General features: G+C 38.3%; 1 protein-coding gene across 4 annotated transcripts in view; it reads left to right on the plus strand.

The window, feature by feature from the left end:
- The first annotated feature begins 2,183 nt into the window (after positions 1-2,183).
- Positions 2,184-25,600, plus strand: part of VPS13C (vacuolar protein sorting 13 homolog C) — an 87,211-nt gene continuing 63,794 nt past the window's right edge. For 3 of the 4 annotated variants that reach the window (XR_009966226.1, XM_062626321.1, XM_062626337.1), the window contains exons 1-16: positions 2,184-2,395; positions 4,025-4,068; positions 7,986-8,028; positions 8,794-8,889; positions 9,672-9,773; positions 12,093-12,155; positions 14,247-14,312; positions 16,446-16,555; positions 17,401-17,460; positions 18,060-18,119; positions 18,866-18,946; positions 22,259-22,316; positions 22,653-22,780; positions 23,683-23,789; positions 24,358-24,529; positions 25,037-25,099. Coding sequence is in view for 3 of the 4 variants with exons in the window: in XM_062626321.1 (XP_062482305.1) it covers positions 2,296-2,395; positions 4,025-4,068; positions 7,986-8,028; positions 8,794-8,889; positions 9,672-9,773; positions 12,093-12,155; positions 14,247-14,312; positions 16,446-16,555; positions 17,401-17,460; positions 18,060-18,119; positions 18,866-18,946; positions 22,259-22,316; positions 22,653-22,780; positions 23,683-23,789; positions 24,358-24,529; positions 25,037-25,099 (1,353 nt within the window). In the remaining variant the exon portion in view is untranslated. The remainder of the gene's footprint in view (positions 2,396-4,024; positions 4,069-7,985; positions 8,029-8,793; positions 8,890-9,671; positions 9,774-12,092; positions 12,156-14,246; positions 14,313-16,445; positions 16,556-17,400; positions 17,461-18,059; positions 18,120-18,865; positions 18,947-22,258; positions 22,317-22,652; positions 22,781-23,682; positions 23,790-24,357; positions 24,530-25,036; positions 25,100-25,600) is intronic. The other variant, XM_062626329.1, reaches the window with a different exon arrangement.

The raw sequence follows: 25,600 nt of genomic DNA on the forward strand, positions 1-25,600 counted from the left end.
TAATTAGCAATTTGTCTTCCTCTCTGAAACTAAATAGACCATAAAATGAGAATTCAGGAATTTCTGACTAAAACTCTACTTCAACACTAGGATATGCAGAAATCAATTAAGTGGTGAAGAACTTTTAAGGCATTATAGAAGAGAAGTTGTATTAACATGTTACTTAAGATTAAAAAAAATTGTCAGGAATGAGTTTGACTTTGGAAAACCAGTGAAACTGGCATGAGAGCACTTGTTCAATAAAATTAATGTCATGTTGCTCAGGAATTTCAGGGAACACTTCTGTAAGAAAAGCTTTATTTTAGAAATCAGTGCAACCTCTTCTTACGATGGAAAGAAATAAACCTTCCAAATGCAGTTTGTCTCTGTGACAAACATTACTGCTAAGTCACTCGCTAGAATATAAACAGTTTTATATATATATACATATATAGAATCAGCTTTATGTATGTCCAGCCCTTAGCTGTAGAGATACACATAACTGTAGTGGTCTTCGGAGGCTGACAGTTTGTATTGTGAGATGAGAAAAAAAGAGTTTGGGGTTGATTATTTTGGGTCTCAGCTCTGAATTAAAACTGTAAACCCTTTCCCTAACAGCTGGCCTCTTCTTGTTACATTACTCCCATTTACTGGGGCAAAAGTGTGCTCAATTGTCCATAAACAACTCCTGTCTTCCAGAGAACAGACTAGCATTACTCCTTAGTATACTGCAGTCTGTGGTCACATGCAAGTGGTGTGGACTGGTGCCTGGCATTCACAACTCCCTTGTACACCTTCCCTCCATAACTTTGTAACTTACTAGAGAGGCTGTAGTCAATGCTGGGTGTTTTTAAAGATAGCTTTATTTAAAATAATTCACAGCATGCCTTATTCTTCCACAGTTTTAGACAATTTTAATGCCATCCACATATAAAAAACCTGTAGTGTTGAGATTACACTGTTGAAGTAATCCTGTCAGAATCACCACGTGCTCAGTTTGAAGGTACAGAGACAGACTTAGGGTCCCTGAAATCACCTCTGGGGTTGCCACCACAGCTGCATTTCTCATAAAGAACAAAGGCAGCACTAACAAGTCAACATAAACTGATTTACCTCCTTTCAGGCACAGCCCAGTTTTGCAAAAGGACTAGAATTAAACATGCTCAGATGATTTTGAGCATTAATAAAGCATCTTTCCGTGCTTGGGCAAGAGCTGCCATAATAGGTGGGGGGAGAAAAGCTTCTTTTCCTTAAACTATGTGTGGTTTTGTAACATCTTTTTGCACTTTTATGTTGATACATGGCTTACAGAGGGCACAAGGAGAGAGCCTGGTGGACCTCCTTAGCATTTCCATACATCTCTAGCATTCAGCAGTACGACTTCCCCAGTCAAACCTGCATCTGGGCCATTGTGTTTAACAGGCAGTGCAGGCCTGAACACTGGTCTTTGTGGCATAAATCTGACTTATCCACTGAATCCTTCATTTTAAAAATGCTTGCTGGAAAGGTAGGCATATACATGCACTGTAATGGGGTACAGGTGTGGCAATTGTCCCTTAAAATGTGAATAAAGGTGCTAAATAATCTTGTGCTGCTTGCACGCTCTGGACTGGATCCTATGGCGTATTCCATATTCAACAAACTGAAGATGCATTTGACATTGTTACTGGAATGAGAATGATAATGTATCCGCCCGCTATTTCCAAGATACAAGCAGAGCACTGTGGATTTACCTCACTTGCACCAGGGGGAGCTCGCTGCCCCTCAGGTGTACACAGCTTTGGGCGGGAATCGCCCCAGGGGCGCCAGGCCCATCAGCCTCCAGTCACCGCGCGGGCTGCGGAGGAGGCGGGGAGAGGGTGCCGGTGACAAACGAAGGTTTCCGTGGCCGCGCTCAGCGCACGGTGCCTTTCCGCTCCAAGAGGACCAGGGGAACCGGGGACTGCGGCCACGCTCCGCCGGCGACACCGCACCTCACCACCGCGCGGGAGTGCTGCCCGCCGCAGGGCGCTCCTTCGGCACCGCGGCTCTGAGGCGCCGCCGGCCCTGCCAGCGCGGGGCTGCCCGCCACGCTCCGGCCCTTCGCCTCGGCAGTCACCCGAGGCTCAGCCCGCGACCCAGCACCGCTGCGCAGCCGCTCCGCTCTCTCCACTCGCCCCTTGCGCGCGGCTCCGCCCCCCGTGAGGCGCCGGGCTGCCCCCGCCCCGTCAGCTGACTGCCGGGGCTGCACCCGGCGCTGTTCACACCGCCCCCTCCTCTCGCCGCTCTCCGGTACCGGTGGGCCGCGGTGCGCACGCTGCGGAGCCTGCCTCCAACATGGTGCTGGAGTCGGTGGTGGCGGATCTGCTGAACCGCTTCCTGGGCGACTATGTGGAGAACCTGAACAAGTCTCAGCTCAAGCTGGGCATATGGGGGGGTAAGGAGCCCCTTCGCTCTCCCGCCCGTAGCTTCCGTGGTGCTGCGGGGCCGCTGCTGTCCCTGAGGAGGGTGGTGGGAGGGAAACGGATTTCGTTGGCCGCGGTCCCCCCGTGAGGGGTTGGCGGGCTGAGGCACCGGCGGCCCCTCTGAGGGGCGGTCGGTCTGTACTTTGCCTCCCCCAGTGAGGAGGGGGAGAACTGCGGAGCCGCGGCCCGTCGTGAGCGGCGGAAGGTCAGCGTGTGGCCGCAGGCTCGCCTCACTGTGGTAGACAGTCTGCCCCTCTGTGCCCGTGGCCTCTGCACCTTGTCTCTTTCCCGCCCTCCCTCCTCGTGAGGGTCGGCAGCTGAGGTCGATCTGTGGCGGCTCCCCCCTTCCCGCAGCGCTGACCTCTGCCCGGTGGCGGCCGGAGGGTCCTGCTGTTGCTTCGAGGAAAGCTGCAGGAGAGATCCAAGCACAGTGACAGGGCTCCAGTTTGTAGGGGAAGAAAGAACGAAGTTGGGGTCCCAGCTGTGGCAGTCGCTGAGGCGAGGTGTGGGTGCGCGCCGCTGCCCTCCGAGTGCTCTGAGGGAGGAATCTGTCGGCAAGGGAAAAAAAAAAAAAGCCATTTTTTGTCTTCTCTTTCTTGAGAATACACTGGGTGGAAGCCCAGGCGTGCTCTGAGGTCTGCCTGTGGCGTGGTGGAGCGTGAGGTGGACTCTATATGGCGGCCCCCGGAGGAGGGCAGGTCTTGGTTGTGGTGCCTGCCGAGCTGTGTCTCTCACCTGCTAAAACAATATGCATTAAACAGATGTGACGGTGCAATAGTGTGGAGTAGCAGTGCTCAGTGAGCGCACCCGCACGTCAGTTTGATGCCCTGCAGGCATGCAAAGAAACAGTTGAAGTACTGATGGAGTTTGACATGGTTTAGTGACGGATTTAGCGGTCCTGGGGTAAAGATTGGACTTAATCTTAAAGGTATTTCCAACCCAGCCGATTCTGTGATTCTATACTGTCTAGAGAAGTCTGGGTATTTTAGATGCCTTCCATACACAAAGACTTTTCGTGTCATCTTAGTTTTGACTTTGCCATGGTAGTAAGTAATTTAACATTTATAAAATACTAGTATCTCTATTGTGGAACATAGCTCTGAGGAATCTGGCATTAAAGTCCTAAGAGGTATATGTCCTTTTCTCAAGTATAATTCTATGTGAAAGCATTCCCTTTGGAAATCCTATTATGCTGCCAATGACAGTTAATGTGTTTGTGAAAATAGTATATTTTTGTGGCTCTATGATTCATGATTTTTTTTATCTAAAATCAAAAACAAGATGCAGTGTTCCTAGTCTACGCTACCTTGGTAGGACATTCACAATGAATACTAAGAAGGATTTCCTATTATTGTACATATATTTAATGGAATAGAAACATGCAGACATCTAAGGCATCTGTAATCTCTTCATCCATGAAATTTTGTCTGAATAATCAGTGTTTAATAACTAACAAATTAGACATTTACTGTGCTATTCTGTATCTGGACGAAGTTTTTCAGATTTTAATAACGTGTACTTGCAAGGGTTGTAGTTGTGTTTCTTGTTCTGATTTACTTAATAGTTGTAGCCACTTGTTCTGTACTTTTTCTCCTAAACAGGTAATGTGGCACTTGACAATTTACAGATAAAGGAGAATGCACTAGTAAGTATTCTAATAATTTTAAAATTGCTTTTATGGGTCTATAGGGTAAAATATTAGTGTAGTCTCATGTTGCGCAGTATGAATTCTTTACTGGTCATTGGAAGTAAGTCCTTACTTAATTGCTTCTAATTTTGCTCATTACTTGAACAACGAAAGAAAAGAAGCTGTGGTTAAAACGATGTGTACTCCTCTAGAAGAGAACTTAGCAATAGGATTTTGAAGTTTTTCCATGTTATCCATGCATGCAGATAGAACCTGTTCTACTATTTGAGGCTTGAAATGGTAAGATATTTAAAAGCATGCATCAAAAGGAACATGGCCAGCAGGTTGAAGAGGGGTTCTCCTCCTTGGCTCTCATGAGGACTCCCCTGCAGTCCTGCATCTAGCTCTGGGGCAACACCACAAGAGAGCTGTTGGAGGGAGTCCAGAGGAGGCCACTAAGATGCTGCAAGGGCTGGAGCAACTCTGCTCTGGAGTCAGGCTGGAAGAGCTGGGCTGGTTCAGCCTGGAGAAGGCTCTTGGGGAGATCTTTTTTCTGCACTTTTATGTCCATACAATAGATGTTTTTATGTTTCTGAACGATGTACTAGATCTAATGGGCTGGCATAGGCCTATATATGCACTTTTTTTTTTTTCTTTTTCCCCAGCTTTGCTTGAATAAATGGATTTTTCAAGGTACAACTTGTGCAAATTGGTTGATCTTCTGAGAATTGAAGTCTTCTGAAACACAGTGGTTCCTTTCTCAGTTATTGGTGTGGGAATGAAGGGAGAATAAATTAATCCTTCTACATCAGTTGATGGGATTGAAACTTTATTTTTATGATGTTCTGTGTAAATTGATGCATATTAAAACTGGCAGGCAGTAAGATGTGTACTATGTGAAAGTAAATATGGTTATTCAAATGCTCCATTCAAAATCAGAGTGATGGAGTGAAGGAAAAACAAGAAATAAATTGCGTTAGTACTCATGTTCTTACCTGAAGAAAGAACTTGACTGATTTTAATGTTCTTTAATTGAGCTAATAAACACCTGTGCAACTGAGAGAATCTCACTGCAGCTTTTAGTGTGCTTCAGATTTCAATAAAGAGAAGTATTACTCTTCTGTGAACTGAAAACCTGTTGGATCTTTGTATGGCCTAACTGTTGTTTTCTCTTCATTGTTCTGAAGTTTCATATTTTACCTGCCCTTTTCATCAATTCCAGATAACGTTGTTGTATTCGAAAAGTTTTGACACAAGTATCTTCATAATCTGGTAGTTAAAAAAAAGGAAGGAAGAACGTGTTATCTGCTTTGTACCCATCTTTCTTTCTTGTGATAGTTGATTATGCTTCTAGGAGTTCTGACTTACAAAAATGCAGAGTCTTTTGTGTGACTGACCAGAGCTGAGAGCGAGCTGAGGCAAATTCAAGAACTAAAACTAAGGGATGTTTCTGACTGCTTTCCAATTGCAATTTATTAGATTTCTATGCAAAAGTAATTAATGGAAGGTTGATGTTGAACACCATTTTTACAGAAGTACCTATACCTTCCTGAAAAAGAAGAGATTAAAGGAATATGATATGGTGCAACTTTTTCTGTCCTAGTTTGCCTGTCTGCTGCTGTCTGGACTGGTTTTGTTTTCCTTTTGAGGTTTTCCACTAGAAAATTACTAACTTTTGATTTTTGTATGTAGATACTGGACTTTACAAATGTGACAGAAGGAATTCCTAAGGAAAAGGGAGATGAGCAAATTGTTAGTTTTAGTGTTATGCTCGCTGAAAGTGGCTTTTTTTTCCTTGGTCATAATAAAAGAGCATTTAATTAAAATGGAGGTTTGTCAGACCTTTCTCAGAATTTAGCCTTCAGCTCATGCAAAGTCAACTGAACAAGATTAGTGTAAGATTTCTGAAGTAAAATTGTGCAAAATTGTTTTACAAATGAATTCTTATTAATCTTGAAAAAGTAACCATTTAACTATTATTTTCCGCAAAACATGTTAGAAAAAGAGTTTGCTGACACATTGCTGAAGTGTCATTCCGTGAAATAATGTACTTCTCTCTTTCGAGGCTTTTGTTCTGTTTTGTGTGACTTCACTTATAAAAGTGCAGAAGTATAATGGGGTAGTTGCTCTTAATGTTCCTTTTTTACTTTGTTAAAAACTTATGATAGTAATGAATTCTTTCCAATGGATTTCTTCAGCTTTATCCTTCTTTTTTTTTTTTTTTCAATTATAATGAAAAATGGCTGATGACAGACTGATCTAGGCTCCTTAGAAATTTTTACCTATTTCTGAGCTTATAAGCTTCAAAAAGCTTAAAATCTGAGCTTCTTTATTTGTCAGTTTGTATCCAGTATCCAGCTTTTAAAATCTTCAAAGCTAATATTGCATGTTTCTTCTTAGTTATAGTCTTGAACTATTTTCAGTAAATCATCTTTTTGTTGTGTTAACATCAGCCCACAGTGCTCCCATGGTTTTAATTTATAGGCCATTAATACAGTATTAAATGAAGTAGATTTAGTTGGTGGAGCAGTCTTCTCCTTCTGACTTTATTAAAAGCAGAGATCTTTCTTTGCTGTCACAGTTTGTTTCAGCTTCTTCTTAATGTCTGTTCTTACCACTAAAAAGAAAGTTTGGAGATCAAACTATTTTAAGTGAGTCTATTTGCTTTCTCTCTTCTGATATATTAAAAAAAAAAAGCAACCAAAACCAATCAAACTGAGCAGAAAGCTTCCGGTTAAGTTTATTGACCAGATTTTTAACATGTAGCAGCCTGCAGGAAGGAATATTTGGGAAGTACTGAAGAATAGTTGTGACCATGAGAAATCTAAAGCTTTATGAAAAGTTTCTAGGACTATGCAGTTACAAGCAGAACGTGGTTAAAATATTCCATAGCTCTTGCTTTTCAGTTCTTTCTTCAAGGTACCAAAAAAGAATAATCTGTGGAAGTGTCACACATTTAATCACTTTTAATTAAAAAGGTTGATGAGAGGCTCCTAAGTGCAGCTCAGAATCCTACTTAAAAACTTTGCCAATCTGGCAGAAATGTTAATTTCTTGTTTGGAGCAGCCCTTTTAAATTATTTTAAGTTGTTGGCAAAGTGGTCAAGGTTGTTTTCTAGTACAAGGGAAGAGAGAAGTGGTTAGCATCCATCTCTTTTGGGAAAATGGGTTTGCTTTTTATAATCTTTGGGGTTAAGATTTATCCTCAGGTCTTTGAACTGTGGTTAACTTGTTTGAAAAGAATACTGATGTGGTAGACATTTCTGGAAGCTTAATGTGTTCACTTCGTAATATTTCCACTTATTTTCTCATGCTCCCTCTTTACTTTGCCTCTCCTTTTATGTTCTTGATATTCCTATGGTTACATTCTTGCTTTTGCTGAAAGGAGAGATACTTTGTGAGATTTAAATTGATGGTAATTGATGGTAATAATAACATGTTTCTCATTTGTGAGCGTATCTTGATGTTTGGTAGGCATTTTGCAGAGATTTTCTCAGTACTGTTAGCAAGGCTTTTTATATGTTTGTAAATACTAAATGCTGTTATTAAAAGCAAAAGACCTATGTGGCAAATTAATAAAAAATATAAAATGCAAATTCTTGTATATGGATAAAATTTTACTCTTTAGTAACCTTTGGAATGAAAATATTATCATACTTGGAGAGAATTGCCAGAAATGTGTAAATTCTTTGTTTTGAGGCTTTCTACAAGCCTTAACTGCATTTCTGAATTCCTGAGTTCATGTGAGTATTGCTGAATAGTTAAGTCTGTTGTTTGTAGAACTGTTTCTGTTCTGCATCTTCAGTTCTGGGTAAATCGTTGTAACAGAAGATAGTAATTTTGCTGTATAAACCAGCTTATCTTTAAAATACATGGATCTCTTCAATGTTTCTTCTTTTTTTTCTTTTTTTTTTTTTTTCTCTTTTTTCTGTACAGAGTGAACTGGATATACCTTTTAGAATAAAAGTTGGTCAGATAGGTAAGTTTTTGCTTCAATGGAATTGTTGAAATGGAAACGTTAGTTATAGGCCTAAAGGTCAGTCCTGCCTCTGACCTGAGTCCTGCTTCTTTCATTAAGGTTTCTTAAATGATCTCTTATGTGCTGTTGAAACATGCTAAAGTCCAATGTAACTGCCCTGGATAAATCATAAAATGTTATCTGGCAAACCCTGTTTGTGTAACTTTACCAGCTGCTATGAAAAACCTGTCTGAGAGGTTTTTTCCGGGTACATGGTTGATCAAGAGAGCTGTTCAGCATGGGCAGAATGCGTATGGCTCTTTAAAGGACAGATAAGAAATATGAAGAATTTAAGTAAGATTTCTGAGACTGGCAAACATGTCAAGGGTTTAGGGACTCTCAGATGTATGCTTTTTAAAAAAAAAAAAAATTCCCTGCATTGCTTTTTCACATGAAATATTTGTTGGAGATGAATGTGTGTTGTATTTCTACTTCCCTGGGAAAATCGCATTCATCCCAGTGAACTGAACTCTAGTCATGATCTCAAGTTTTGAGCTGAAGTCTTCTGACTCAAACTGTATTTTCTTGCTTATAGCTGTTGTTTATATTTTCTCTGCATGCTTTTTATCACTTCAAGGACTTTATAAAATGTTTAGGCCCATATGGTTTCTGCTTGCCTCCTGTTTAGGACGTCAAGATACAGGGCTAATGCTCTTTGATGTCCGAGGTGTTGCATGGACAACAGTGTAGATTTTGGTTTTGATTAACTGTATCTGCTTTGTTTAGATAAACTTACTCTGAAGATTCCTTGGAAAAATCTCTATGGTGAGGCGGTTGTTGCAACTCTGGAAGGCTTGTATCTTCTAATAGTTCCTGGAGCAAGTACGTAAATTCTTCAACAGCACAATTTAATGGAAAAGAAAAATATCAAAGGGTACCCTGTAGATGCATATACATAATAGCAAGTAGTTCATGTAAGATGCCATTTATATGTTCTGTTCCCTCAGGGAAATTTATGTACAAATGCTTTTTCTATGCAAAAGTTAGTGGAAGAGGGGTGGGAGAAAACAGCCCCTGTTGCTTTTATGTAAATCCTTGGTTGTATCCATTCCAAGTTTAAGACAACAGCCAGGTTTCCTCTGAAGTGTGCTTATTCTGAATCCACTTTTCTGGCATGGCTTGGGTCTTTTAGCTGTTGCATGGTACTGTTCTTCTGCTTCTAACTGAGAGCAGTTGAAAGTAGAAATTCCATTAGAACTGTTTTTAGGGAGAGGGAAGAGGATCAAAGAGCTAGATTAGTTTTCTCTGAAATCAGAACCTCTGTTGTGTTAAGAAAACTTGCAAGTTTCTAGGGTGTTAAATATACATGTAGTAGAACTTACAAACCTGCGGGATATTGCACAGATCACACTGGAGGCCCTGAATTTCCAAGGAAAGATTCTGTTATGAATTAATATTGGACTGTTGGTGTGATCATTCTGTATTTTGCTGTGTAAAAATTAACTATTTTAGAGGCTGGATGCAGCTTTCAGCAATTAAACCTAGAATAGCCTTTATCGCAAGGTTTTTTGCAACATCATGTTGAATATGTGGCATGCATTTCTTGATTATACATTTATGTAACTTGAAATTTAGGATTAAAGCTGTCACAACTTGGCTTACAGGCATTAAATATGATGCAGAGAAGGAAGAAAAATACTTACAGGATAATAAACAAAAGGAACTGGCAAGAATTGAGGAAGCCTTGCAGAAAGCAGCAGAGAAAGGTACTGAGTTACTAATACAAATATCCACTGGAATTTGAGGACTTAATGTGCTATTCTTTTTGTTCTTTTTTGTGACTGACATAATGAATTTTGTTTTTTCAAGTGTCTGGCTAATCTTACTGCAGTGCTTTGAAAAACCTTTTTCCTGTAAGGCTTGAAAGAAATGTTATTTATTTACTTTTACCACTCATTTATCCAGTCAGCTTCCATTGGAAATGGGAATTTGATAGTCTGGTATGTCTTTGTTTTTTTCTTTTCCTTTTTTTCTTAAAGCTATAGGGAAACAGGACCAAAGATGGAAATTGCATTACATGAGGCTGATGTTGTTATATTGCTTTAGAGATTTGGTAATAGATGTTTATCTAAGGATAGTGGTAAAGTTTGCAAGAATACTACTTTCATATCAGTTTCTGCTGTCCTTTTATGATATACTGCATTTTGACTGGCTTGAGAAATGAGACTGTCTTGAGCAGGAAATAATTTATGACACAAGAACACAATTTAACATAAGAAAATTTTGACCTAGGTCATTAAAAATTTTCAACTTTCAATTATAAGATAAAATAATTGATAATTTCACTCCAGTTAACCTGATTTGTGGTGGGGTTATTCTTTGTTGTAACAAATATCTGTAGCAATTACAGTATACGACTGGCTTCTTTGAACAGAAGCCAAGCTCTAAACCAATGACAGGTAACTGCCTATGATAGAGGAAAACGTTATTACTGAAGTTTTTGTCTGAAGTGAGACCTGTTTGTTGGGTGGTATAATGGTTCTTAAGATGCATCTTTACAATTCATGTAATGCTGCAAATTACTTGCCTTGGAAAAGTTACTGAAGATGAAATGAAGCACGGAACACTTGAAAAAGAGAGTTTGATTGTAATCTCTTCATTTATTTACTGCCTTGTTTCTGCTTTGCTAGTTGATTTACATTTGCAGTTTACTTCAAATAGCAATGTGGCAATCTGTTTAGAGAATCCTTGCTTTATTTCTTGTCTTTAATGTGCCAGAAACTGTATGAGAGCTAAGACAACTTAAGTTGATGAATTTTGCAGCCATACTTTATACTGGGGCAAAGGAATGTTCATAGAAGTTTAACCTTGGTTATGTAGGACATGGATACTGTAAAGTACCAATGCTTCAGCCATTATTCTTTGCACTAGTAGCAATGGGATGAAGAGATAATACAATGAGAAAAGTTTAGCCTAATGAGTACTGCTTGAGGAGTTCCAGTTCTGGAATTTCATAAAGTTAAGAGTGAGTCTGTGTGCCTGTGACTGTCATCGTTTTTGAAAGAAACTTAATGCATTCAGCATTTGTGAGGATTTTAAATTTTTTTTTTTTTTGGGGGGGAGTGGGGAATCATGTAAAATGATACCTCAGGAGCTCAACTCCTTGTATAAAGAACTAGAATTAGATTCAGTCATGTTTTGCAGTTTTAAACTTTCATCCTTGTGAAGGGAAAGCTAGAGGAACATTCACATTGAATTCTTCTGAACTCTAGTTATCCTCTCAGTCACGCTGCAAGCAAGATCCTTATAGGTCCTTCCCAACTTGAGATATTTTGTGGTATCTCAGTGATAGATATTTGTGTTTCTGGTGTACTAGAATATTGTACTGAGGGGTGCTTGTATAGTTCTTGCATGAGCAAATCCCTTGCTTTTGCAGAAGTCTTAGGATCCAAGTTGCTCTGCTGCACCATAAACTAAGAAATTCAGCTCTTCCTGTACACTTTCAAGAACACAATAGTTGGTGAAAACCTAGGAAATACATTGAATAGAAAGTTGCCAGTGTCCATGAATTCTCAGCAATATTTGCTTTTCTGGTTAGTACTCAGCTTACCTTAGTGTGTTTAGAACCTTGTATCAGCACCTGCATTTATTTGAGTTTCCTTGCATAAACAGTCCTGGGGATATTTTCTTTAGACATGCTGTTCAAATATTGAGTAAAATAGTCATGTCACTGTGTGTTTAGTGTAGTCTGATGGGGAAAGGATAACAAGCTCTGCTGACCTGAGCTGGCAAAACATTTTTTGTTTTCCAAGTTATTAAAATCTGTCAGTGTGAAAAGTCATGTATGGAGACCAAAGCTTGCAGCAGTTTTCTTTGGCTGGTTATGAGTAAAATGAAAATTGCATAATTTGTCTATGTAGATAATGTGTGAGACTTGATATTCTGAAGTGACTGGCTGTCAGGTACTGTACTGGAAATACTAACGTGTCATAGAAGTTTTAAAAACTTAATATTAAATTGGGAACTGCTTTCCTTCTTTTAAACAAAATGCATTTTTTTGGTTATTTGCTGCCATGTGGACCAAGGCACTCATTCACAAGATTCCTTGTATGGGTTGGAGAGTCTGATTTACAAGGACACCAAGCCTGGTGGGTATGCATGGTTAGTTATATTTTGCACATAAAAACAACCCCTCCCAAAATACCCAGACATTGAAACGAGGAAATGATACTTATTTGGTCATCATCCACATATTGGTGGTTCTAGTAATAAGATTTTAATGACTGTGGATTCAAGAGGAAACTTGCAATGACAAGTCCTGTCTTAATTGAATGGCTGTTGAAAAAGACTTTGGTGCCATTTAGAAAGATTTCCATTAGCCACATTGAGGTCAAGAATGTTATAAAATGCTAATAACATTCTACTGTAGTTTTAGAACACTATCTTTAGGTGTTTTGAGAATAGAGGGTAATTACTGTCGGAGTGTCTGGGCTTAAGACATTGGAAGTTCAGTCTGTCTTAAAGCCATGGACCAGCAAAATGAACCGTAGCAAATTGAGGGCATTTAGCATGCTTTTTTCCCCTGGTTCTGTTTATTTGGACTGCTCTGAAGTTAGACAAGTAAAGATTTTCCATTGAAATTTAGAGGAACTGTTACTATGTTGTGTCTGCTATACTCCTGTCTTGAGACAAGTTTTCAGAAATTTATTCTTAGCCCATATTACTTAGCGGGCTTTTATCTGAGTGCAGGTTTAGAACACACATAAACCCATGCAGTTAGTTTCTCTATAGTAATGGCTTAGGGTAGTCAAGAGGAAAATTGTAGTGCCTTGGTTTTCTCATACATGGGAATGAAGGTCTTAGAAATACAAAATCAACAGTAAGGGCAGGGTGCTGTCTTTCACAAATATCATTTATAGAGGATTACTTGTAGTGTTAAAAGGAAATATGCAGAAGAAAATGTTGCTTCTCTTTGGCATAGTTTCTCTTTATAGGGTGATCACCTTACTTGCAAGACAGGTTGAGGTCTTGGCAGGCACTTTGTTCTTTGTTTGAACAGGCATGCAAATTACATAAAGATAAAGCTGTTGCCCAGACATAGACTACTGCACTTGCTTCCTTCTTGTTTTAGTGGGATACACCCTTATCATGCTGCAACCTCTTAAAGTTAAGCACCAGCAGCCCTATTGCCCAGTTCTTTTACCCCTACATGGCCAGAGAGGGAAAAGAAACAATGCAACTCACCAAAGTTAGTAATGTGCAAATATATGAACAATAATCCATGAAATGGTTGTGACTGCCTGGGTTGTAATTTGTGTGTAAATAATATATTTGGTTTCATATAAAGCTTTTAAAGAGCCATAATTTTTCTATGCCTTTTCTGCAGTTACTCTATTGTTCTTTCACATTACTTTGATACCATACTGGTGATTTACATGAGAGTCATATTGAAGAGTGCTTGTTGGGTTTCCATGTACATCTCAAATATTTTAACTTGGAGGTTGTGCCCTTGTATGGTAGAGGTCTCTTTTGGATGTAAACTTCCATGTTTTTCTTTTTTTTCTTTTTTTATATTATTAACTGTTCAGTTATGACAATTACCTGCCTGAGGGCATTAAATAAAAACCAAACAAATCACTGAAAGGCTTCTTCCCCAGGCTTTCTAATAAGCAGTCATGGCTCTGTTTTTATCTCTCTTTTGACCATATGTGATCTGGAATTGTGTTAAGCAATGCACTCCTGAAGAAGTCTGGGTATGTATTTGCTGAGAAGCCTGGTGATTATTTGTAATTCGTTGAACTCTTCAGACATTATGTTTAAATGGCTTGACCTTATAATAGACAGGATGATTGATCCAGTAGAAATGTGGATACTTAGTCTAGTTTTTACTGGTCACTTAGTTTACCTGGACTTTGAACTTTGGTGACTTGGAAAAAAAAACAGCGGGGGGTGTGTGTGTGTGTGTGTGTGTGTAAGCAAGGCTCCAATTGCTTGCTTGAAAGGTAGGTATATATGAATTAGGAAAAATTAGGAAAAATTAAGCTCTGTGCTATGAGAAGTAGCTGATTACTTCCTTAACAGATCTGAAAGTCTTTTAAAGCTTTTAATGAGACCTCACTAAGGCATTCTGCTTTAAAACAAGCTAAACTTTCTTCCATCTTTTCTTATGCTTTCTTACACTTCTGCTTTACTAACTTGAGTTTTATCCTTTTCCCAAAAAATTGCTTGCACTGAAAAAGGACGTAAGCGTAAAAAGTATAAAAAGCATTTTAAGAGACCCTTTAAAGGTCGTGATCACTCAAAAGGTGGGTAAAACTTATGGTGTTTAACTTTTTTAAAGACTTTTTTCTTTTCTCTTTCTGTTTGGATTAGGTTTTCTTAGGCTTGGATGTACATCCAGTGATACCTTTTGTTTTCCTCCTGTTTGAAAGAGGATGTAAATTGGAGAGAGCTCTTCTGCTGTTTATCTGTTCTCTGGATCCTTGTTTCTCTCTGCTTAGCTAGCTGTGCTTGTTTCTCCAACTTGAGCTATCTCTAGCATTTCCAACAGAAGTGTACACATTTGGTAGGCTGATTAGTGGCACTTTGCTGTGACTGCTGGAAAAACTGTGTGTGGAAAGATCTCTTTGTTTAATTCTTTGTAATATTCTGGTAACATCTATGTAAATATTCCAGTAACACCTATGTAACTGTTCCAGTAACACCTATGTAAAGTAAATCTGATGTACAGCAGTACTGATGTACCATCTGATGGTACAGCAGTAGAGTTTTTTCAGCACCTTTTAGCTTCTCTTCTAAATAGCTAACATAGTGTGATGACTGATACTTCAAGCACAATGAAATTAATGTTTTTTTTCCCAAGAGGATCATCATTGTCTATAAGTACCAAACTGTGCAGGTCTTCAGTCCTAGTCACATACTAATACTGGGTTGCTTTATCCCACGTGGTTGTATCGTTAAGTATTTGGTCTTGAAGAAGCTGCAGCATAGGCTTATAATTGGAGTAAGAGCTTTGTGGGGTCCTTACATAAACTTTCTAAGGTATCAGACTTCTGGTGTTGGTAGCTGCACCTGGCTGGAAAAATATTGATGGGTTTCCTGCTTGTAGTTGAAAGTTACAAAGCTTCGATACGCACTTCTGCCTTCTCCCCCCCCCCCATTATTGTGTTTGCTTCTTTTGCTAGAGAGTGGGAGTTGTGAAATAAACAGGAGGAAATGTGAGCTGCATGTAGAAGTGGTGTAATGTTTTGGTTTCTTTTGAGCTTCTGACTACTTTTTTTACTAGATATAGAATCATAGAATCATTAGGTTTGGAAAGGACCTTAAGATCATCTAGTTCCAACCCCCCTGCCACGGCCAGATATCAAATACTCTCTTGACTAAAATAGTATTCTATCAGTGTTCAGTAGTCAAGTCTTTTCATTCTTAAAGGAATCTCCTGAACCTCCCTTACAGCTTAGGGAAAAAAACAATCCCAATGTTTGTAGCAAGATGTTTCTTCAACTTAAGCTGTGTGTAGCATTTCCAACAAAGATGTACAAGCTTGGCAGGCTGATTAGTGGCATTCTCTGGGATAGCCACTTTGGAAGGTGAATATTGAGCAAGGCAAGGGAGCTGTGAAGATAGAGAACAAACAGCTCATCTAGACATATTTTAGTAAAATGTCAAGATGCTCAGCCTTAGATAATATTTTTAGAGTTATTAAGTAATGAGGGATTGTAAATATTGTCACTATCTCGGCATGTGCACGTTTGTTGTGGGTAGAATGCTGAACTTCTCTGAATATTTAACTTCTGCTACCTTCTCTTGTTCAGCATAAGTTCAAGTATCACTACATGGAATAACAAAGTCTGATATGGACCTAGCTTAGATGGTTACAGTATAAGTGCATGGAAGAAATGGAATATTTCAGAGTCTAAGAAATGGAGTATTTCTTTTCACTTCTGTTATTCCAGCTTTTTAACTTTCTTAGAGAATGTTGTTTAAAAGCCTGTAATGGACTGGTCTTTTGTGCAAGTATTACCTTCCCCTGGTTATTCAAGAGTATGTTGTGCTAAAGCACGCTATTTTACTGATTTGCTTGTTGAAACTCACAGTTAATTGCTGAGGGACTCTTGAGAGAACATTTTACCTTGGAAGGAGTGGGGAGAAGTATATTAAACTAGAACTTGCTGTAAGCTAAACTGCTTTGACTGAAACTTAGAGATAAATTTTCTTATGGTTGTGTTGTGTACTCAGAGCTACCATCATGTCTTCAGGATATGGATGTACAGGAAAGGAAAAAAATGAAAATATGTAATCTAAATAAAAATACCTTAAAGTCAAGAATTCACCTTAAAATAAACTTTAAATGTACATGAGTGTAGCTGGTTGGTGTGGTTAAACTCCAGATGCAACAACTGCATTGAAATCTGACTGTTTAAAACTTACTGTTTTAGACAAGCCGAAGGTGGAGAAGAAAGATACTTTCTTAGAAAAGCTTGCAACTCAAGTTATCAAAAATGTGCAAGTCAAAATCACAGGCATTCATGTGAAATACGAAGATGATGTAAGTATCTGGAACACACTCTTTTCATTTTATATTGGGCTCTAGTGCAGTCATGATTGTTTAGTCCATAGAGAGAAACTGTTTTCTGCCATCATGAGAAAGTTGCTGTGGTTTCTTCTGCACCTCTTCAGATAAAGTACTTCAGATATGACTGACAATCAAATATTTTGGATCTTTGAAATATATATTCTCTTTTTTTGCCTTGTCCAGTATTGCCTTGCTCGTTATCTGTAGATAATGGCTGTTCTTCTTATGTTACTGTGTGCAGATGATGTGCAGAATTTTTCAGTGTCCTGGGTAAGGTTTGGAAGACAGATACTGATGGGTTTACAGGTTAGAAAGGAAGTGAATTGTTGGAACCACTTAGCTCATAAATATGAATGGTTATGTGAACCAAACTGGTATTATTCTAGCCTCCTTCGAGCTTCCTTTAGGAAAATGCTGCAGCAGTTTGTGATGAGGTAATTCAATGTGAAAGAAAAGCATTAGATAAAGAATATTTCTCAAACCTATTTTGAGACTATTTCCAGAGACACTAGGTTTATAAGGGTGGAAGTCAAAATGATATAGCTGACTGAGATGTGGTACTCTATAGTTCGTAATTCTTTCCTAATGAAGATTTTATAAGCCAAAAGGAAATTGTCAGCTTCAGTTGAAGTCCTAACTCTTGAAACTGCAGCCATATTAGTTTTGGCCCAACTTAGATATTCCAAGAATGCTTCATCTAGAATAATTAAGCAAAGGAAGATTCTCAGGGCAGGTCAGGATTTCAGTCAACTTGAATCAAGTGATATATCTGTTTGCAGCAGAAGAAATACATAGCTGTTATTTTTCTATTTTTGTAGATCACGGATCCACAGTGTCCAATTTCCTTGGGAATGACATTGAGCGAGCTTAGTTTACTGGTAATGTGTGTGTGCATGCATGGTCTGCTGGTTTGGATTTACTTTGGAGTAGCAGGAAAAAAAAAGTAACATATCGAGATGATGATATAAAGAAAGCATGCATACATCTGGAAGAAAAGATGCCATTAGTATTTGTAAAAGATGCCATTAGTACTTGGAAGTTTGTGCTAGCAGAAGAGATGATGATTGGAGAACATCACCTTCCTGAGACTAGTGATTTGTTCTTACTATCCATAAAATTCTCTGTAAAATTCAGTATGTTTATTTCATAGGGCAGGGTATTTCCAGGCCTAATAAATATGTTGGAGCAAAAATTACATCATGATGATAAATAATAAGGTATTTTGCCACGTCTCTTGAGAAATGGGGGAATAAAATTTCAGCTAACCTCTCTTTTCCTTAGATGATAGGGATACTATGGGTAGGATAAAGAGTTGAAAATCAAAATAAATGGTCAGATTTTATATTGGATTTTTCACTTAAGTGTGTACAGTCTAGAGAAACTGAAGTAATGCATTCTGTGCCTGAAAGCAGAGAATAAAACCACACATACGTTAAATAAGATGCAAAGCATGACTTTTATCACTTTGAACTTTTAGACAACAAATGAGAACTGGACACCTTCTATTCTGAATGAAGCTGCAAAAATAATATACAAGGTAATGTTGTTTGATATTGTTTTCTTTTCCTACACAAGTGCAGCTGGTCTTGGAGAGCCGTAATCTGGGGTTCTACATAACAGTTGGAAAAGTAGTTTGCTTTGTGATTTTTCCTATTTTTCCTAATTTTGCTGTGTGTTCAAACAGAAGTAGAGCACAAATAACTGGCTTTTTGTAAGGCATAACTTTGAAGTCCATGGTTTAAATAATTTCTCTTAAATGCAAACATTGATCCCCTCATTAAATGTCTTATACAGCAAGTTTGCATGGTAACTGTGATTTCAAATAGGTTGGCAAGTTGCCATTTTCTCCTCTAGTTTGTATGCCTGATGTAATTGGGATTCTTGTGTCTGAGCAGTCTCTCTCTTCTCGCTGCCCCCCCAAATCCAAAGGAGTATACAAAGACCTAAGAAATTATCGGAATGACATAAGAAAGGTTTAATAGTCTTGGTTTTTTGCTTTTCTTTACTAGGCTAATGTTGGTTTTGTGGACCCTTGCCTCTGTAATCCCGAGTTGTATTTATGAGATGCACATGAACTTATGTGCATTAAGAACTTGATTTTTAGCAATTCAATTTTCACTTTAAAAATAGTATTATAAGATTAAATACATCTCACTGCTAATGGTGGATTTGTTGTCTAGTCCACTTTCATTTGATTTCTGTTTTCACAAATGGAAACCTGATTTCTTAGAATGGGTTGAATACTGAGTGTGGAATCTGTTGCATGTTTTCTTTCCTGCGCAGCTTTTGTGCCTGGACAGCCTCAGTGCTTACTGGAACATACACAGCAGAATTTATTATCATGGCTCCCGTGAAGAAATACTGGTAATGTAGAAGAAAATGCACTAAACAGTACTATATTCTGTAGTTGTTGTAGTATCACAACTACACCATACTTACGATGAAGATGAGGCAGCATAAGGGCAGTGAGGGGTAAATAAGACAGAATGAGAGGTGAATATCTTAAAATGGGAATTACAGGGAAAGAATAAAATCAGGTTTGTGGGTGGGGGCTTTCTAGGGGCTATGTCTGCTTTAAAACAAAAGTTTTGTTCATGTTTTCATGTTTCTTCGTGGTTTTTTGTTCATGTTCTTTCATTCATGCTTTCATTTCATTGTTGTGTCATTTGTGAAGTCTTACTTTCCCAGAAAAGAAGCTGTGAACTTGGGCAGTATGAATAGGACAATTATATAGACATAAATTGTGGCTGAGAGCACACATTCTGTACAACAGCTGAGGACTTGTGAGTTACAGGAGCACCATTACTGTTAAAAACTTTATTTCAGATGGCTACTTGATTCATTTGGTTAGAGAAGACATTTTTAGGTAATGGGAAATGTGGTCACTCTAGTGAGCTTTTGGGTAGAGCACTACTGAATATCTTAGGTTCTGAAAGGAAACCTTAGAATGAATTAGAGAACAAATCATTTGCTTGGGATAGCAGACATCTGATTACTGCTGTTAGTTTGTCTGAATATATTACCTGCATTCTATTTCTGGTGTGAATAAGTGCTCTCTGCCAAAATGCTACATTTTTGACCCTTTATGTTTGTAAAGGATATATAGGTGTTCTGTGTGTTCTTGTACAACACTGCTCGTTTCCTTTATTCTGTTGTGCTCATTTTTACAGATACCTTTCATTTTTGTTTTATTCCCTGCTTAAAAAATATACATGTAACCTGGTGAGCTTGGTACTAGGGAGGGTTGAATCAAAACTGTGAAGTGTTTAAAATCAGCCAGAATCTTATCTGTTAAGTGGAACTTGAAACTAAAGTCCTTTTATTTTTGTTCTGGTTCCCCTTTTAGGGCACTATTTACTGTCTCAAAATTGAGGCTTTTTATTCACTGTATGTAGAAGATAACTATGAATATGTTGTTTCTTCTTCCTGTCTACAGTCTCTTGGGTTGTTCTTTAAATCTTCAGAGGACTTCCACTTCTGTCTTTTTATTTTAGCAGAAATGCTTACATGTTTTTAGTAGTGGCCAAGCTACTTCAGCTACAGGGGCCTTCAGAGTTACCTGTCTCTGGATGTTTTTTCTATTGCTTTTCAGTCTGAAGTGTAAACACAAACCAATACGCATTTTGAACTGACAGCAGTAAAAATCTTAGTCCTTCAAATGTCTTTCCAGCACTTCAGAAAGATCCTTTGTGAATCAGTCCTTGATGTGCTTGTGTACAGATGGCTTTGTGGGCTTCCCTGGAGTTGTCTGACATGTTAGATCTCAGCACTTCTCATAGACACTTCAATTTACTATTGAATAAGCTGCAAGTGAAGAATGCTGGTGGAGTTTTGTTGAACTTGTTTTATGTGTCAGGAAGTACCACTTCCTTTTCCATCATCGAGCAGGTTTTTAACAAGTTCTTCCTGAAAGAATTGGGAATTTTGCCCTCCAGGACTGTAAAATGCAATTGCCTGTTTCCAAAGCCTGTGGCTTGTACTGCATGTAAACTTTTGAGTGCTGAGGCAGAGCATTTCCAGTGTAGCAAGCAGTATTCAGACCATTTATTGACTTGAAGCATCTCACCACTTACAGATTTTCTAGTTCTTGAAATGCTTAGCAATTTTGGTGCTGTATACTAGTATCACTTTGCGTACTGGCACCATCTCCATTGTTTGGTTTGGGGTTTTTTTGCATCTTTTGACTCTTTCATGACAGTTAAATAATTTTTTTCAGTTGTGATTAGTCATCTTTGTGTCCTTGTGTCTAAAAGAGGAAGAGAGGGAGAGCAGGAGTAAGCTCAGAAAACATCTGAGAAGATTTGAAGAAGCACAGGGAAAGAATGGAGTTTGTCATAAGCATAAGATTACTTGCGTACATCTTCTTTGCCACTTGTTAAGTCTTTGCTGCTTCAGAACTTTAAAACCAATACAGGAACTGAACAGATGACAACATGTCTCATTTAGTAACGTCTTATAAATACCTGAATACATATGGTAATTTTAAGCAGCATTATCAGGAAATCGGATTTATTGTAGTAGCTAACCGGACTATGTTATAGTAAGAATAAACTGTGGAATCTGTAGCATCTGTTACTTTCATGCAACAGTCTTCATATTTAAATAACATGAGTATATGGCTGGTTTTGAGAGTAGCTGTTTTATATTAATCTCATTGGAATTTAGGTTTCATTAATATAGACCAGCAGACAGGAAATAGGTTGAAATACAGGTGTTTTGAATGAGAAAGTGTACCTTTCTATAAAAGACAAGCCAGATTTTAAATAAGGAAGTGTGGAAAGGATTAGAGCAAAGAAATTTGAACTTAGAAAATATTTTTCTTGTAAAAGCAACTCTTAATATTGATAGTCTTTATAAAATGTAATGGCAACAAGCACCTCATCTGCCTTTATGTAATAGATAATATGGCTAAGGCCAGGTTGGACAAAGCCTTGAATGGCATGGTTTAGTGTGAGGTATCCCTGCCCATGGCAGGCAGGATGGAACTAGATGATCTTAATCTCCTTTCCAACCCTAACTATTTTATGATTCTATGATTCTATGTTTTCTTCAAAGCAGGCATCCTGTTCTAAGTGATTGTGCCATTGCAATTCTGAAACTAGATAAAATGTTTGGGCATGAATGCAGCATTCCCAATAAACTCTGAAGAGTTATAATTTCAGAGAGCCCTTATTCTGAATTAAGACTCAGGTCTAGTGTGACATTTGTCAGGTCTCTTAGGCTGTTCTGATATTTTCCTAACTACTTTTTGTCAATATTTTCTCTTGTACCTGCAGCTACCAGAAGGCTCAAGTGGCCTCCTTACGTGTTTAAAATGAGGAAGGGCAGAATGTGATTAGATAGTTCTGGTACCTTCAAGGAGCTGGAAAACAAACGTTTGCTCTATTATGTACATGTGAACTACTTGCCTAAATGAACACATATTTGTTGTTACTGCAAAATTTAGAAGTTGAATATGGACTGTCTGCTTAATAGAAGAAAGTTAGAGTTCTTTTTAATCAGGTATATTTAAACCCTTGACTCTTAAGTGCTTGTTCTATAAAAGTTTTCACATTTACAGGCAATAGGCCCTTGCAAAATACATGTGAAATTAAGCTGGTCTGCTCGAAGCTTAGAGAACTGTAAATGAGTAATGCTTTTTTAGCAATTGCTAGACAGTATCACATTCTTTTACAGGATCAGCTGAAAAGAGGAATTCCATGTAGTGGTAACCAGCCTCAAGACTACCAGTATAGTAAGTAAGCTGTGAATATGAGTGAGTATAAACTGTTCTGAGCATGTTGTACTAACACATAGTGTACTAACAGCCTGACCTGATCATGCAGCATGCCCATACTAACTTTATTTCACAAAAGCCTAAGCATAACAGAATGCATTAGAGCTTGTCTGCCTTCTGACTGCTGCTGAGCTATCTTAAGTTCTAGTAAAAGTTGCATCCTGATTCTGTGGGTCTTGGGCATACACATTATCAGTACAAAGTGGTTGATACATCAGTGGAAATAAGTACTTGAAGATTGCTTCCGTGCTTTATTGTAAGCAGAAAATGAATCTAATTTTTTTTATCTTCAAGTTTTTAGACCAATATCAGCCTCTGCTAGACTGTATATCAACCCGCATGCAGAAGTAGAACTGAAAACTCCAAAGCTTGATTGTAATGTAGAAGTACAGAGAATTGTCATTGAATTCACAAAGCCACAGGTAAGTTGTCTTTGTATCCAGCTTACTTTGTATCTTTGTATCAGAGTCTGTGATAAAGTATAGGACTTTTTTTTTGTTGGAAAGCCACCTTCTTTGAGAATTTTCTGCTTATGTGGAGGTAGAGTGTCTAAACTATTTAGCAACAACTATGGGGAAAAGTGTAGGTTCATTTTCCCTTTGTGTAACAGTCACTTTATGGTGCTAGATCGTGTTGCTCTGACCCTGTTGTATGTAGACCCTCTGGGGACCACCTGATCCGTATTCAGCTCTTCCAATACCATTTCTTTCACATAGAGAACAGGATCATTCTTCTGACTAGCCCTTAGCTTGTAGAACTACACCATTGTAACTGCAGAGATGTCAAGATACAAGCAAGGGTGGAATGAATGGAGTATATTGGCTTTGCTGATAAAGGCTGCTAAAGTATGAAGGTACTTATTTAGATAGCTCCCCAACAGTGTTAGTGATTTCATTTATTTAGTAATAATTTACAGTTAATTTGCGAGATAGCTTTTTAGCCTTTATTGATGTTGGAGTGGAATCTGAGTTCAGAACAGTACCAATAAATTTACCTAACGCAAAGTCAATTCTGAAACTGGGGAAACTGTGTATTGACAAATAAAGAGAATAGGATTGGTTTGAGAAAGCCTGAGAATTTGCACTCGGCAGCCTAACAGAAATACAAATTGGTTTTGTTATTCAGGGAAGCCAGAAGTTCTGGCAGTGGTGTCCTTTGAGAGCAATGAGTATAACTGGTCCACCTTTGCATACCAATGAAAATGCATAGGCTTGAATTTCTGTGTAGCTTGGGGGCTACTGAAGACCATGATATACATGTGCTTTAAGCACTGCATACAACAAAATCTGAACCTCTGCTAAGAAACTTGTTTTTCTGTGCTCAGTATCTCAGCATGATAGACCTTCTGGAGTCCATAGATTACATGGTTCGCAATGCACCATACAGAAGATTTAGACCGAATGTATGTCTGCATAAAAATGCCAGAGAATGGTAAGCTGTGTATGTTCATGCATTCTTTGAGAGATGATGGAGTCCTCTGCAGTCTCTTCATTCTCCTTTGTGGTTAAATGCAGTTTTAAAATGAGATTCTGTATAGCATTATAACTTTCACAGAGCTTTGCTTAGCCAAAAATGTTCTCTTCCACAAAAGACTTGTGGAAGAAAACATATTAAAGAGCCAAGTGATGAAAATCTGACTTGGAATATGTATGTCAACTGTAATTTTTAAAGTTTGGGGCTGATAGACATTGTCATGGATTTTTTTTCCCCTAAATCTTAACTGATGCTGGTTATTGAAGTCCCTGAGTGTTCTTAATGTTGTTACAGCCAAATTTGTAAACATGCAGAAGTCAAAAGAGAATGCAGATTTATAGTGCTTCATGAGTTCAATATAGACACTCAGTCCGCTGTTCAAAAGTGATGCTGAAATCATTAAACCATTTGTCTTCCTCAGATGACAAGTGATAAAGTGTTGGCATCTTAAAAAGCTGTCTGCCATGTTTCAAGTTGTAATGCACAGTGAAATGGTAAGTTACTTACAAGTGTGGAATTGTTGTAGGTGGAAATACGCAGGCAACAGTGTTCTTGAAGTTCACATCAGAAGACATACTAGAATGTGGTCATGGAGTAACATAAAACAGCATAGGCAGCTTCTGAAGAGTTACAAAAATATGTACAAGAACAAGCTGACACAGAGTAAACTGTCAGAAGAAACACAGAGGCAAATTCAGGTATGTGTTTTTTTTTCCCATTGGTGTCACTTCAGCAGCTAGTAGGAGAAAACTAACTGTTACTGCTGAAACCAGGACATTTGAAGAAATATGTTGTGGTCCCTCTATAAAATAATTATTTAAATATGCACGACAGTAATCAAGGTTGGTGGTTTTACAACAGCAAGAATTCTGAGCAATTACCATTTTAATCTGAAGCTGAGTGTAGCTTATTGTGGAAAGAATGAAAACACTGATAAAATATCATTTAAATGCTCTTTGTGGATTAATGAATACAAACACATTTAATGAAGTGCACGATTAAACTGTTTTAAAAAAAGGTAGATTAGACTGCCTAACATCAGGTTTCATCTTCTAGTGAACTGCTGGGAGGGGACTATACTCTTGAAAGAAAGGAGCAGGTCTAGAAAGAAACTGGAGTGTAAATACAAAGGAGCTACTAGAGAATTTGTAATGGTGAGCCTTTCTTAAATGTGTTTGAGGCAAATGATTTCATCATTTTTACAGGACTTAGAAAGGAAGCTTGATGTTTTCAGTATAATCTTAGGAAGACAACAAGCACAAGTTGAGGTAAGAAATAATTTTTGGTTAATAATACTATAACACTTCAAATAGGATGGTTTTGTCATGAAAAAAATTGTGCTGATGAGTATGATAAGATGGAGAGGGGGGAAGGCAAGTTTCCTGTCCTTTCAGGAGTAGAAATAATTTGTCAAACTGAAAACCAGTTCTAAAATCCTACCAGTGCGTGTGCACAGTGTTACTGCTACGTACTTTGTAGTGTCAGGTAATTGTCGAAGAGTGATGATTTAAGGATTATCTTTTTTCTTTAACTTCTGTTATTTCAGTACTGGTTCTATAGCTGTTCAAGATCAAGCATTTAGAGCTGTTCCCATGCTACCTACACCTTTAGATACCCTTTCTAGGGGGCAGCCAATCTAATTAAAAGACAACTCTGTGAGAACTCTTAAAAGGCAGATCAAATCTCTAGCTGCATTCTATTCTGGAAATAATTTGTGGCACTTAACAGGGGGTTGCATGTTATAACATCATGAAAAGTGTTCTATCTGC

Source organism: Pezoporus occidentalis, unplaced genomic scaffold, assembly GCF_034315485.1.
Source record: "Pezoporus occidentalis ecotype Australia unplaced genomic scaffold, CSIRO_AGI_Poc_V1 ctg11, whole genome shotgun sequence".
Taxonomy (NCBI): Eukaryota; Metazoa; Chordata; class Aves; order Psittaciformes; family Psittacidae; genus Pezoporus; species Pezoporus occidentalis.